At 36.7% G+C, this 16,026-nt stretch overlaps 1 protein-coding gene across 1 annotated transcript in view; it reads right to left on the bottom strand.

Annotated features, from left to right (window-relative positions):
• The window catches only part of LOC149772925 (receptor-type tyrosine-protein phosphatase beta-like), a 129,602-nt gene that overhangs the window by 84,340 nt on the left and 29,236 nt on the right, over nt 1–16,026 (bottom strand). Inside the window, exons 4-6 of the mRNA XM_089947101.1 lie at nt 11,292–11,570; nt 1,676–1,954; nt 615–893 (exon numbers count right to left, since the gene is read on the bottom strand). Of these exons, the coding sequence (XP_089803227.1) occupies nt 615–893; nt 1,676–1,954; nt 11,292–11,570 (837 nt within the window). The remainder of the gene's footprint in view (nt 1–614; nt 894–1,675; nt 1,955–11,291; nt 11,571–16,026) is intronic.

Raw genomic sequence — 16,026 nt, 5'->3', positions numbered from 1 at the left:
GAGCTCAAAAGTGACATTAAATATATTTCCGCTCAGTGAATAGAACGTATGATTACCTGTAACATGTATAAGGGTAAAGCATATGTAGTATTCAATGTTGGAATGATAATATTCCAACATCAAACTGATACTTAATAGCACAATATATTGGCTTTAAATAAATATCTGCTCTCGTCTTCTAAATGAGTTCGCCGATCCATTGCCACTGATCTCTCCTCTCTGTCTTATTGTACTGATGGACCATTTAGACATATCAATCTTGGGGTATTGAGATCTTTGACAGGAATAGGAAACCATATTACTCGCGCAACTAAAGGCATTGGCCATATTACCAGGTGATTAATTGATGACCGAATGACCAATTATACACATTGATTTGGGTTCTTCCGGCACAGTATTGTTTTCCGAGTGACGGAGGAATTATTTCATTTACTTTATCTTTGTGTGTGGTTATCTTAATGCATTCTCACCGTTGTCTTCGTTTTGTAAACCCGTCTATACTCAGGAAAGATAAGAACACTTGAAATTCATCCCTATGAGCTGGGGATGGTATCGATCGTCTGTGTAACCTATTCTACAGACATAGTGACAATAATTGTGAAAGACGGACTTACTTGTATTTCCAAGTAAGGAACAGGATTGGACATTCTCTATACCATATGCTATGGCAAAGATTTTGATGCTGTAGTTTGTGCCTGGAGTCAGTGTCGTGATGATGTGACTGCATTCCTGTGAGACGTTTTGACATTTCGCATTTTCGGAAATGTTGATATCCCTGTTTTCTTCGTCAACATGAATTCGGAAATCTGTTGCATTTCCTCCATCTAGCCATGATGCTTCCAGTGATATGTTACTTACGGCAATCACATTGGAACACAGTGGTGAACTTGGCACTTTGAAATAAATTTCAAAAAATTGAAATGTAGCACGAGCACATACCAACAATGCCTTTATGTTAATAGACTTTAATAAAGTCACAAAGACTAATAACAGACAGAAACATGCATAAATCAGATGTTATCTACCACACTCATTAGTTAGGAAATAAGAAGCGATACTAGAGCTCAAAAGTGAGGTTAAATATATTTCCGCTCAATGAACAGAACATCTGATTACCTATACCATATGGAACGGTAAAGCGAATGTAGTATTCAATGTTTGAATGATAATATTCCAACATGCTACTGATGCTTAATAACACAATCTCTTGGTTTCAAATAAATATCTGCTCTCGTCTTCTACATGAGTTCTGTGATCCATTGCCACTGATATCTCCTCTCTGTATTCTTGTATTGATGGGGCTTTTTGACATATCAACCTTGGGGTATTGACATTTTTGACAGGAATAGGAAACCATATAACTCGCGTAACGAATGGCATTAGTCATATCACCAGGTGCTTAATTGATGACAGAATGACCAACTATGCACATTGTTGTATGGTTTTCACTGCTCATTATTATTTTCAGAGTGACGGACGAAATATTTTATTTATTTTATCAATGTGTGCGGTTTTCGTAATGCATTCTCACTGGTGTCTTCGTTTTGAAAACCCATCTATACTCAAGGAAGAAAACAAAACTTGAAGTTCATCCCTATAAGCTGGGGATGGAATCCATTGTCTGTGTAACCTCTTCTAGAAACAGAGTGACAATGAACATGAAAGACACACTTACTTGTATTTCCACGTAAAGAACAGGATTCGTCATTCTCTATACCATATGATATGGCAAAGATTTTGATGCTGTAGTTTGTGCCTGGAGTCAGTGCCGTGATGATGTGACTGCATTCATGTGGGACGTTCTGACATGTGCCATTTTTGGAAATGTTGATATCCCTGTTTTGTTCGTCAACATGAATTCGGAAATCTGTTGCATTTCCTCCGTCTAACCATGATGCTTTCAGTGATGTGTTACTTACGGCAATCACATTGGAACACAGTGGTGAACTTGGCACTTTGATATAAATTTTAAAAAAATTGAAATGTGATACGAGCCCATACCAACAACAACTTTATGGTCATAAACTTTAATAAAGTCCCTATCATTAATAACAGACAGAAACATGAATAAATCAGATGTTATCTACCACACGCATTAATTAGGAAATAAGATGTGAACCTAGAGCTCAAACGTGACATTAAATATATTTTCGCTCATTGAATAGAACATATGATTTCCTATAACATGGGTAACGGTAAAGCATATGTAGTATTGAATGATAATATTCCAACATGCTACTGACACTTAACAGCATAATGTATTGGTTTTAAATTAATATCTGTTCTCGTCTTCTAAATGAGTTCGCCTATCCATTGCCACTGATATCTCCTCTCTGTATTCTTGTACTGATGGAGCATTTTGACATTTCAACCTTGGGGTATTGACATCTTTGACAGGAATAGGAAACCATATTACTCGCGCAACTAAAGGCATTGGCCATATTACCAGTTGCTTAATTGATGACCGAATGACCAACTATTTACATTAATGTAGGGTTTCTCCTGCACTTTATTTTTTTCTGAGTGACGGACGAAATATTTTATTTATTTTATCAATATGTGCGTTTATCCTAATGCATTCTCACCGTTGTCTTCGTTTTGTAAACCCATTTATACTCAAGAAAGATAAGAACACTTGAAGATCATCCCTATGAGCTGGGGATGGTATCCATCGTCTGTGTAACCTATTCTACAAACATAGTGGCAATGAACTTGAAATACGGACTTACTGGCATTTCTACGTAAGGAGTATCATAAGCCATTTGCATTTATTCTTTGTTTGAATCATTATATATATATATATATATATATATATATATATATATATATATATATATATATATATATATATATATATTTATATTTTAATTTAAATATATATTTGTCTTAATTATGATATGGAGTTTGAAAGATTATCTGCAATAGAACCTTCTAAATCTAGGATTGATCTCGATAGTAGGAACTCTATCCAAGACGAGCTTTATCTAGTGCAGCAAATAATAATTTAATTAAAATTATTTCTGATGCTAAGAAAGAATTTCTCATGTGTGGTAAACATTTAGAATTGTTGACAATAACGAAGTCGTCGATGCTACAATGAACAACCAGCGAGCGGCGACGATTATTAATTATCTCGACAATCAAAGAGTAAAATTTATTAAGGAAGTAGACAATATTTGGATAAACAGTGACAAAAGTGACCCTGTTCGTTTACAACACGGCGTTGGAGATACTGTAAAATTAAATAAAAATTCCATGCCAGGAATGTTGACTGGTATTAACAAACCATATTAGCTAGCCGGCGTAGAACAGGAAGAAGAATTCCAGTTATCTCCCTTATTTCGGCTCAACAATTTAAAAAAAAAAATCGACCGTTAATGTAGATAACCTAATTTAAACCCTATTAATTCGTCTACCTTTGTGTCAACAATCCAAGAGATACCTCTGCGTATTGCATTATTCAATGCCCAGTCAGTAGGACCACCGGAAAAGCGCACAGCAATAGATAATTTTATTAACCACCAGAATATTGACCTACTTTTCCTGACACAAATATGACTAAAAACATCAGGCGATGAGCCCAAGTGTGCGGATCTAACACCCACTGGTTACTCCATCAAGTCGTTCCCCCGTAATTCTCGCGGAGGTGGAATTGCTGTCATCACAAAGAACACCATAGTAAAACGTCTTAACCACACCACAACATTCAATTTCGATCACACATCGTTTGAACTAGTCCAAACCACACTCACACTGGAGTAAAGGTCAGTCCATTTTTCTGCCTATACCGCCCTCCTCCTATTAGAAAAAACAAACTGGCTGACTCTCTCTTTTTGGAGCAGTTTCCGAATTTCCCGGACTATGAAAATTCGATAGGTGGCAACCTGATTATTTTTGCAGATTTCAGCTTTCACTTTGACTGTCCCGGAAACCCAAATACATCAAAACTCATAGATTCCATTAATTTTTTCAACCTGAAACAGTAAGTTAACTAACTCACCCATAAACACGGTCACATTTTAGACAGGATTCTTCATAGACCTGATGATAACATTATACGGTCATCCCTTGTATCCCATGACCTTGCGTCAAACCACCTCTGCATTATATGCCATCTTGACGTATCAGTCCCTAGCCCTCCACCATTATCTACTACTAAGAGAAACCTCCGTATGATAAGTAGAACCAAATTAATGCACAACATTCAAGCTAACTTAACAACTTGCCTACCTCCTACCGCAGAACAACTCGATAACTGCCTGCGTTCATTGCTTGACAAACATGTACCAGCTACCAAGTGCAGAGTATCAATTCAAAAGTGTTCTCCATGGTATAGAAGTGTTATGGACCAGCTTCGCACTGCTAAAATAGACCCCCGTAAAGCTGAGAGGCTTTGGCTTTTCATCAGATTCATATTCATAAGCAAATTATGAAGCCTCTAAGAAGAATGTCACAAATATAGTCCATGCAGCGAAATCAGCCCACTACACTACTAAGATCATGGACAGTTCCAGCTGCAAAGAGCTCTTCGAGATTACTAACAAGCTAATGTCAAGGAACAAATCTACACCACTTCCAACTACTTTCTCTCCAGTCGACCTTCCGGACATGTTTGCAAATTTCTTCCGTGCCAAAGTACAAACCATTAGAGATAAGCTTGACACCACAATTTAAATTGACTCGTCGTCAACATACAGTTGCGATATAGAATTTGAGCGGCAACTATTAGCAGCATTTGAACCTGTCTCAATAGATTCGTACGTACAATCGTGATGAAGAGTGTACCAAAGTCATGTGAACTTGATCCAATTCCAACTTAACTGCTGCTTGAGAGCTTAGATCCAGTATTGCCTTCAAAAACTGATGTTATTAATACCTCTCTCACTCATCCGGGGAATTCCCATTATTTTTTCATTTTTCAAAACTGCCATTGTAAAGCTTCTGCGGAAGAAACCAACACTAGACCATAGCGATATAAAGAACTACCGCCCAGTTTCTAATCTTCCATTCATAAACAAAATGTTAGAAAAGGTTGTTCTAACCCAGCTTGTATCTCATCTAAATTAAAACAGTCCTTTTAGCAATATACAATCTGCATATTGCCCTTGCCACAGTACTGAAACTACTCTTCTAAAAGTATTTAATGGCATTCTCTCTGCGTTGGATAGCGGAAAGATTACAGTCCTCACCCTCCTTAATTTGTCTGTAGTATTTGACACAATAGACCATGATATATTACTTCACCGTCTCCAAAATGTATTTGGCATTCATGATACAGCCTTACTGACATAATGTGGTTCAAGTCCTACTTGGTCAACAGGACACAAATTGTATCTGCAAATGGAATACACTCCAGCCCAGTTGATCTATGTTTTGGTGTTCCACAGGGTTCTGTTATTGGACCTGTTCTCTTCATTACGTACACTCATTCGCTCTCAAGTGTCATATATCATCATTCAGTGTCTGAACAATTGTACGCTGATGACACCCAAATATACAAATCTAGTTAACCAAATGAAGTTGATGCTACCATCCAAGATGTAGAGAGGTGTATTTCTGATGTGAAATCATGGATGACATGGAACATGCTGCAGATTAATGATGATAAAACTGAGGCCATTCTGATCACAACACAAAGACTTTCTCATTCACATCCTTTACCTCAAACAATAAATATCAGCAGCACCAACATTAAATTCACACAATCAGTACGAAACCTAGGTGTTACTCTGGACAGTACTCTCACATTGCACCAACATGTCATGAACATATGAAAGGCTGCATATCTTGAGCTGAGACGCATCAGCTTAATTCGCAAATATCTTTCAGTTGATGCCACTAAAACAGGTGTGTGTTCATTAGTACTTTCAAGACTAGAATATTGTAACTCAGTTATGTCTGGTTCATCTCAATATCTGCTACAGAAACTTCAACAAGTTCTAAACGCAGCTGCTCGGATCATGCTTAGAGTACCACGATCAGAACACACCTCCCCGCTGCTCTGTACCCTACACTGGCTATCCATTCGATCCAGAATCAAACACAAAATGTGTTCTCTGTGCTACGTTTCACTGTCGGACTCCAGTCCAACATACCTATCCGGTCTCACCCATGGGTACACACCAGCACGATACTTATGCTCCTCTTCTGACAATCATATACTCATTACTCCCACTATGAAAACAAAGTCATATGGACAGTGTTTTTTTGCATTCCAGGGCCCAGCAACGTGGAATGAATTGCCCACTGAACTTAGACACATAGACACAGTGATCACATTCAAGAGGGCTCTCAAAACTCACTTATTTCGACTGCAAGAACAAACTTAAAAACCCAATAATGTTTCCTACCTTAAATATTCTCAGCATGTGTTTTTAATGTTTTCTAATTTCATCGTGTTTGTTTTCGTAATCATACCATTATATGTTTTTTATTTTGCAGGTGTTGTCTAATGTTGTAAATCGCTTAGAGCTTCTAAAGAGTAGGCGCTTTACAAAGTCCTCATTATTATTATTATTATGTAAGAGCGTATCCTGTGACCGTAGTTATTTACGCAACAAATCCGCTGAATGATAAAGTCGGCGCTCATGATCTAAAACCAAAGACATTTTCAAAAATAAATTGTGTAGCCGATCGAGTAATGGAACATTTTACAAGCGCGATACATGGAAATAAACTTACAGATCTACGACGTGAAAAAACAAACCAAATGGGCTGAATCAGTCAAGGATAAAAGAGCTACAATAAACGATACGTCTGAATTAGGAAAGAAATCAAAATTCCCAATAATAGTTAAAACAATAACGGGTGAGATTTTGTACGAATCGAGATATAAATCCAAAGGAGCTCCAATAAATATTATTGATAATAATGTGCATGCGTGGACATTGCCTATAACAATATTTCCACGAGGTCAAACTGTTAAATTTTACCACGGAGATATGTTTAATTTTACTAACGAAATAAGTAAAAGTGATCCTGTATCTATATGGTTATTTCAGAGTTCTGAAGAATAATACATCGAATTAATAAAACCTGATGGACATATCTGCATCGAAAAAACTAAGTTTGATCAGTTTGTAAGACCTAATGGTGAGATTTATCGAACAGAATCTCTCCACGAAGAAATGAAAAATCGTGCGCTGAAGTATAACCATGGCGATGTCATCCATGAAAAGTTGCTCAGTAAGTGCTTAACGATTCTATCAATCTCTGGTCATTTTGCTAGAGAGAAAAATTACTGGAAACCTACCAGGTTTGATTTTCTCGATGATACAATATCAAGTTGTGTTGAATTCAGACACGGTGGATTATGGAATACCAGAAAAGATTATAAAGATGTTATCTGGGTTAATATGGTTGCATGTTATCCCGGAATTTTTCTTGGAATGGGATAGTGTTCCAAATATTTTGAGCGATCTGGACATCCAACACAGGAGATGACCAGAGAATCGATAAACGGACCATTAACAGATTTTGACCTGACTGGATTCACTTGTATTGATTTATTTAAGTTTGCCGAAATCTTCATCCAATTTGTTTTGTCTGATTTGGCAACCATTTTTCAGAAAAAATGTGGACACCAACAGTACGTATTCTTAAGGTATATGCTTGATGTAAAAATACTGTTATTGTTATCAGTAAGTGAAGTAATTATATCACATCGTCTGCAGAAACAAGTTTGGTTACAACAGCTAAAGAAATATTCTAATGATGAGAATCCTGATATAACTGATTTTAAAAATATAATCGCAAAAGATCTTGGCAGAAAAATAATTAGTAAATATATCCAATGAGGATCATATGATCAAAGACGACATTGTACAAGATTGATTATAGACGATGCTGAACAACTAGATTTTATAATTAGTGATTCAACGAAGAGAAACATTGTTCTTGCCAAAAGGAACTAAATTATATACAGTTGTGAGTTATATTGATGGTGCGTCAACGCAGTTTACTGATATAAGATTTTCAATGCTTGCGTATGTGTCGATAAATTTATTATCGATGATAAACAGATTTTCTCACATTGCGGTTAGAATCGCTACGGATTCATTTTATATCAATAAGAACATGCAGGATTGTTAAAACAATTACATACAGGCGCTTATGCCTCATGGGGCGAATGAAGACTAAAATAAGAAAAGATACGTAGTGATTCTGAATCTGCCGACATTGAAATCAAAAATATTTATTACATAAATAATCAAATACCAAAATTATCATCAGCAGCACCATCGGTATACGATCCTGTAGCTAGACAGGAGATTGTTTATCTTAATGGGTCGGTCGGTTATGATAAAAAAAACACGTGTGATTGAGTTATTTTGAATGAGTTCTTCAAATCATGTTGATATGATTGTTTTAACACCCACACACAGACTCGCCAGAGAAACGAACGAACGAGGAGTTAAATCTCATACTTATCATAGCTTCTTTCAGTGGAAGGGTGATACATTGACTAGTTGATCATGGTCAACCACCACCTTTTGTTGGATTGTCTCCACACGAATAGTTAAATAATTTTGTTGATTATTATGAGGAAATAAATGATGATCAAAGATCACTTGATCCAGAATTAAGAGAGTTTAAGAAATTAATCAGACTAAAACAAAAAAAAAAACAAACGTCAGTGCGAAATAATGCGTGAAATAATTTCAGAAATCCTATTAACAATTAATGGAATTTATGGAGACCAGATGATTTGATTGTTGCAAGTACAAAGATAGTTACACTTCAACAACAATTATTTATGTTACATAAAAAATAAATTCAAATCCACCCATACCGTTATGTTATCGACCAGCAGATACAGGCGAGAGAATATTGAAGCTGATGTACCAGGATCACCAGAGAAACAATATCTTGTACTAAATGATATTGTTTTAGTTCCTGTCAGTGTTGCTGATAGGTGTTAACGCCTGACAGAGTCAGGGACAAAGCTCTGTGGACTCTAGGATATGCTATAATGAGTCATTCATCTCAGGGATTAACTATCTCTGATACTAATATTTTGATTGTTGGTGATCGTATCGAATGGTCAAATTTAGATAATCTTGCAACATCTGGAGTCAGAAGAATATCTCAGCCGCTTAAGGTTATTAACAACTTTACAGAACTGCTGGCAACATCAAAAGTGTTGGTGATAATGTTATTGATAATGATGTAGTAAAAAAGTATTAGTTTGGTATAAACCATGTAACAGAAAAAAAAAATAAGCGCGACTTTGATCTCGACGTTGAATTTATCATGACATTAAAACAACGACAGAATAATCGTCGTGCGAGCTGTAGCACAGCAATGTCGTGGCATTATTCAAATAATAATCCAAGACAATTTATCGTAGACAGAATTAATACGAATTTTGGTCATACACGTGAAAATGTGATGCTGACCTGTCTTGAGTGTAATCGAAGTCGAGGCGCTAGATTGCAAAAGTGAATGCGGTGGTAATTGTGTGTCTTCATGAATTACTTGTCATTGTTCACGTACAAATCCACGCTGAGGAGCACTTGAATCTAGTCTGTAGATCGCGGGTCTACCCGTGGATCTTACCACGCTGGACATTTTATGTGTCGTAATACTCTAAATAGGATCAATCGCTTTTTTTACCACATTCAAGTTCACCAGGTTCATATAATATCTGAGTCACATTACCTAGTACTAGTTGTTTTGAGAACGAGTTATGTCCTTGTATTTGTATATGATTGTTGTAATTGCATTAATGGGTTTCAGAGTAATCGCACGAGTAATTTCATTATTTAACGCAACTATCACACTTGGTAATCTTGCAACCCTACCGCGAGATCTCGTATCTTTCTGAATTATTTCTTTTGCGTATTGATATCCAAACAAGCTCTCAGCAAGTGTTCGATTAAATCGTTCAGCATTTGCCTGATCAAGATCAATTGCAGTATGTTCTCGTCCAATTTTGACATTATGTTTTTTCATCAGAGATGATTCTGCACCAATGCATTTCTTGCCAGGATCAAACTGTAGTAACTGTGACCATCGCAAGCGTCCTCGTTGATAAATTCGTGTAAAAGCAGATACAACTTCAGCTGTTGTTTGAGTTGATAGTTCTGCTTCTTTATACCTACTTGCAACGTCAACGACAGTTAACGCGTATTTGTATGTACGTGATTGACGTCTAGCATTTATAATTATATCGTGTGGTAAAAACAAAATATCTGCTTCATGAACTTCATTAGGAGTGCTGACATCAAAATGTGCATGCTGAATTGTTTTAGGTATAGGTGGTGGTATATACATTTGACATACTGCCTGTCATGCTAACCAATTTGCATCAACAGAACGTGTACTATTTGCTGCATCAGCAAGTTTACTAATCGCTGCTCTACCCTTCCAAGAGAAAACTAAGCACTAAAGAAAGAATATAGCTACTTAAGCACAAATAACAGAACATATTCTTATCTATACCATATGGAACGGAAACCTGATGTATTATTCAATGCGTGGAACACGGCGGTAAGCTTTTCGCTTTCAAATACATTTTAATCATTGATATGTAGTACGATCACATATCAACAATGCCTTTATGATCTTTATCATTAGTAAAGTCCCTACGACTAGCAACTGAAAAAAAACTTGAATTAATCAGATGTCATCAACTACTTCCATTAATAAGAAAATAAGAAGTAAAACCTAAGCTCAAAAGTGAGATATATCTATTTCCGCTCAAAAAAGAGAACATATGATAACCTACCATATGTAACGGTAAAGCTGATTGAGTATTCAATGCCTGAATGATTATATATCTGCATCCTATTAATTCTTTATAGCACAATGGTTTGGTTTATAAATAAATATATGGACTCTTCTTCAACCTGAATTCAAAGATCCATTGCCACAAATTTGCCCTCCCAGTATTTTTGTACAGATGGTCTATTGAGAGTTATCAAATTCAGTGTATTAGGAGCTCTTATAAGAATGGGATATTAAAATCAGATTTCACACGTAACGAATGACATAGCCCTAATCTTGATATTGTTTTACTGATGGCAGAATGATCAACTGGACCTGCAGATGCAAACATTCTCCAACACGTTATTTTTGCGAGTGATTGATGAATCAATTTATTTATTTCTTCAATGTCTCAGGTTATTGTCGTGAATATTCACTCATTTCTATAATTTTGTAAAACAATATAAGAACACAAGATAGGAACGTTGATGTTCACTTCTATAAAATGGGGAAGATAGCCTTTGTCTTGTTTGTATAGCCTATCCTACAATCAGAATCACAACGAACATGAAAGACGGACTTACTTGCATTTGTGTGTAAAGAACAGGACTGGTTGTTCTCTTTGCCATATGATATAGCAAAGATTTTGACGGTGTAGTTTGTGCCTGGAGACAGTTCCTTGATGACATAATTACACTCTTGCGAAATGTTTTGACATGTGGCATTTTTTGAAATGTTGACATCTCTATTTTGTTCGTCTACATGAATTCGGAAATCTGTGGCATTTCCTCCATCTTGCCAGGTTGCATTTAGTGATGTGTTACTTACAGCACTCAAATTGAAACACACCGGTGAACTTGGCACTTTGAAATAAATTTTAAAAAATTGACATTTAGTGCGAGCACATACCAACAATGCTTTATGATGCTAATCTAGCATTAGGTCCCTATGACTAATAACAGAAAAAGACTGAACAAATCATATATCTACGACACGCAATAACAAGTAAATAAGAAGAGAATAAGCAATCAACTGATATTATAGCTATTTCCGCCCAAAAATCAGAACATATTATTATCTTTACCATATGGAACGAAAAACTTATGTAGTATTCAATGCCTGGAACATATCGGTGAACTTAGCACTTTAAAGTAAATTTTAAAGCATTGAAATGTAGTACGAGCACATACCAACAAAACCTTTATGATCGCGAATCTTTAAAAATTATTGGTACTTTTGAGAGGAATGGGAAAGCACAACCAGATTACGACAATGTGCATATCTTACAATGATTTAATTGATGGCAGAATGATCCTAAGATCATAGCGGCTTAGGTATTAACTCACAAATTGTTATATTTTGAGTGTGGCATGAATCGTTATAGTTTTCAGTCGATGAAACCACCATCAGCACAATTAGAAGCAATTTAGAAGTGAAAAACACGTGAACCTTCCATTACATCAAGATTTTATGAGTTTTAATGTCATGTGTTTGATAGAGAAATTCACTAAATTGTCAAAAGATAAATCGACGAGTATAGGTCTCTCCGCTTTCACATTATATTACATTTTGATCTCCGTGATAGCTAATACATAGATATTAACTCTTCACGTTTGTGGTATCATTGACAGCATATGAATGATGAGGTTTGAAATTTTGTGTGGTAGAAAAAAGGTCCGAGTGATGGACAATGCGATTTATTTGCTAATGATGAAACCACATACAACGAATATCGAAGTCGTGTATACATTGGTCTGCATATACATCTAGATAATAAGAATCCAGAAAGGACTTGAGTAAATTGCCAGAAATGTCAACGGAATAGTTTTGTTCCATGAGATGCATTCTTAGGTACATATATTTCAATCATGCAATAACTAGTGCAGAAATGACATTACTTTTCATGGTAATTGTATCGTTGGAAATATGAAAGGTAAGGTTTTTATTCTAGCGTCATAGCATAGGAAAATAATCGAAAGCTAGTAAAGTTATATTCTTGTTGAATAATAGTCGACATCTTTCTTTTCTCAGTTGAATCAATTTTGTGTTGTGTTTACTTCACCATTGTGGAAATAATCCCGGTGTGCTTTTGCGCCTGGCGCTGCAGTCAACGCTTCGACGTTTCCACGTGATAATGCTATAAAAACTAGCTCGCTTAGAGTTGTCATTGGTACATCAGGGTGGTTACTGCTACCAATTTATTTATGGTTCTTAAGATCATTATATTTTAGTGTATACGAGAGTATGGTAACACCACTCTGAGGTAGCTATTCGACGACAAGTGGAATAAAATATATCATCTATTTTAGCATCTGCTGATAATTGGTCTAAAACAAAATCGATAAATTCCTCAGTCATACACCGCGGTCATGTTCCATCACGTATATTCAATGATAAATTCTAATCTTAAACGGAAACGCCAAATACGGTTAAGTAACCGAATGGATAGATGTACATTGTCTCAAACCGGATCTCATCATTAGTTTACCAACGCTGTTGCTGTCGTATATATAAAGGATTTTGCAAGATCGGCACCGGGTTCGTTACATATTACTTGTGGACCGGGCTGCCGATTTACAACTATTGTTATTGGACTAAATCCGATGTAATAACCATAAAAAAATAAACAAATACAGTTCAGATTAGAGTGCTGTTAAGATGTTGGATTTGGGTTTATCAAAAGCCATTTAAATTCTCAACTACACGATACATCCCAGTTAATATTTATACAGACAGTTTCAGTCTGGCCCGAAAGTTATGTCTGATTGTGTGTTAAATATTTCCTAGCTGATTTTGAGTAAGATATACCGTTACTTCGTAATTGAACATTATTATTCATATACGTAGCACGTTCAATTGAATTTTCCACCGGTGTATCGATCACGCCCTTTTCGGTCACCTGTACCTTCCATCAACATTGTCTTGTCGTAAAGTATCACATCATAGCATAGCATAGCCACCACCGGCCTTAACGACACGTGCATTAAAATACATGTCGATGACTAACTATCGGCACAACTCCAGATGTAACAGCGAAAGGTAATAAATCGGTTACAACGTTCGAAAGTCTTTATGGGACATTTGCAGGCCCGATGCTGCTCTGTACGACCACAGATTATGATATGCCTATGCAGTATGAGGAGTGGCGTCTTCACAGCAAAGCTGAAATTCCTCAAAGGTTTCTTGATGGTCTTTTAACCTCATAGAGACCTCAGTCACTTCAAAGTTGTCAAATATCATTTTTAAAAATATTATTTTACTCTGTTTGTGGTCATTTTGTCTCGCGCCGTAAGATGAAATGCAAAACACGTGTTTGGGTGCAATAAGGCCATACTGGGCACCTCTTTTCCAGGTGAAATGTCGCACAAAATGTGTGGGTTGGTGTGCCAAAAACGCCAACGTTGACGTGGTTATCAACTGTATACACAAAAACAAGGGCGACTGCACTCAGTGAAGGGTATAAAACAGTCATCCACAATAATGTATCAAATACACATTTACCGGTAGAAGCAACCGCAACACGACAAATTACATCATTGGAGTTGTTCTTACAAAACAAAGTGACCATGTGTTTAGGTCCAAACATTACCTTGCGAACACTTCTGCAAAACCCAAAGATGTGACTGAGGGAATTGCACACAAAAACCTCAATGAATCACCAATGAGTTGAGGTCGGATGTGTGCAAAGCCGAGGTTGAAATTTGGGTTTAAAACACACACCAATGGAGCAGATCTTGGATCCATACCAACAGGTGGTCGGTCCACCAAATAATCCCGCACATGTTGCTGAAATTTATGATCTGAGTGGTAAGTTACATCCTTAACAAACATCATGGCTAGACCAGCGGTTCTCGTTTAATCATCACTGGATTGGGCAAGTACGTGGCCGCGTCAACACTGAACAGGATGGATTCGATTTCCGTTTCCTCGATGGAATAACGTACACTGTTAATCAACACCATGATGCCATTGTTAACAAATCCCCTGTTATATTGGCATCACAATTGGCATTGTTCTCGAGCACCAGTTTTCCACTACTTCCAAACATACCTCAAAACTAAGGAAAACAAAGCAGTCTTGCACTTACAATTATATTTTAATGATTTAGGTCTCTGGCTGGATATGAATAATGCTGACAATGTCGTTTTCTTCGATTTACTAACACAGGCGCTCCCATGCCAATGCTGGATCAAATACTTCTTCGAACTCAAACATAGTTTATTGATTTTCTTCAATACTGTGCAAATCCATTCACCGTTACCAGATTTGCAATCTCAGAATATGACAATCGCTGTTGAGCGACCTTCTTAATGAATTTACTCACTGCTTGTTGTTTTGGACCTCGAAGCGTCTAAGCTGCCTGCGACCCCAGTTGCTTCAATCTATCAATGTCTGTACAATCCAGAAATCGCAAAGCTACTTTCTTAATGATTGGTGCAGCTCGTGATAATAAAGGTGCGAGTCATTTTGGTGCAGTCGAAAAAAATCCATCAGCAACGTCACCGAACCATATGTTGCATACCAAGGCCTTCTGTTTTCTTTTCTTGTTTTGATATATATTCTTCGTAGTCATTTTTCAATTTTCGCAACTCTTGTAAGCATGTGCAATACATTAAATCTCTTTCTTCCTCTTTGCGTGTAGGTGTGGGTGGAGGTGATACTTATTGCTGCCACCTTTGTCTATCATCTGGCTTGGTAAGACCGTTTTTTTTTCGGGTTTTACTAACAGCTATTCAGTATGTTGACTATATTTAAAGCTCCTATAGTTGGTGCTCCGTCTGATGCTGTTCGCTTATGTACTGTTTGTGTTCTTTCTTTGATCGAAATCGAGGGATATTTTGTTTCATTAACTACTTGTTAAATTGCTCTACTTTAGGTGCACATGCAGAGGCTTGTTCCTGTTTTAGATTTTCTTCGTCTGGCGGTTCAGGAATTAGTCGATTTATTCGGAAGACAGAACTTCGTCTTGGCAGTCCTTGTGGTGGTCGTATTTGTAGAAATTCTCTCCATAACGATTCACCTTCTTCAGTTCTTCCTTCTATAAATGCACAATTTCAATTGCGCAAACTGATCCCACCAAACACCAGTAGCATGTTTCATGTAAGCTCCCTGAATACATTTTAGGCCATTCCCTGTTCCTGTATTTATGTATGTATAACTGACTTTCTTGTCATTTTATCATGTACTCTTTCCAGTTGGGAGGTCTGTTAAGAGCAGTACGCATAGGATTTTCCAACAACTGTCTGGCGATCTCCCTCGACAAAATCTTTAGCCCATGTTGACAACTCTGACTAGTACTAGGGTGGCACGTTTGGTAAT

The sequence above is a fragment of the Sinohyriopsis cumingii genome, unplaced genomic scaffold (genome assembly GCF_028554795.1).
Source record: "Sinohyriopsis cumingii isolate HCF-2022 unplaced genomic scaffold, ASM2855479v2 utg000972l, whole genome shotgun sequence".
NCBI classification, from domain to species: Eukaryota; Metazoa; Mollusca; class Bivalvia; order Unionida; family Unionidae; genus Sinohyriopsis; species Sinohyriopsis cumingii.
Note: the sequence above shows the minus strand (reverse complement) of the source record. Positions and strands in the feature narration are given on the sequence as shown.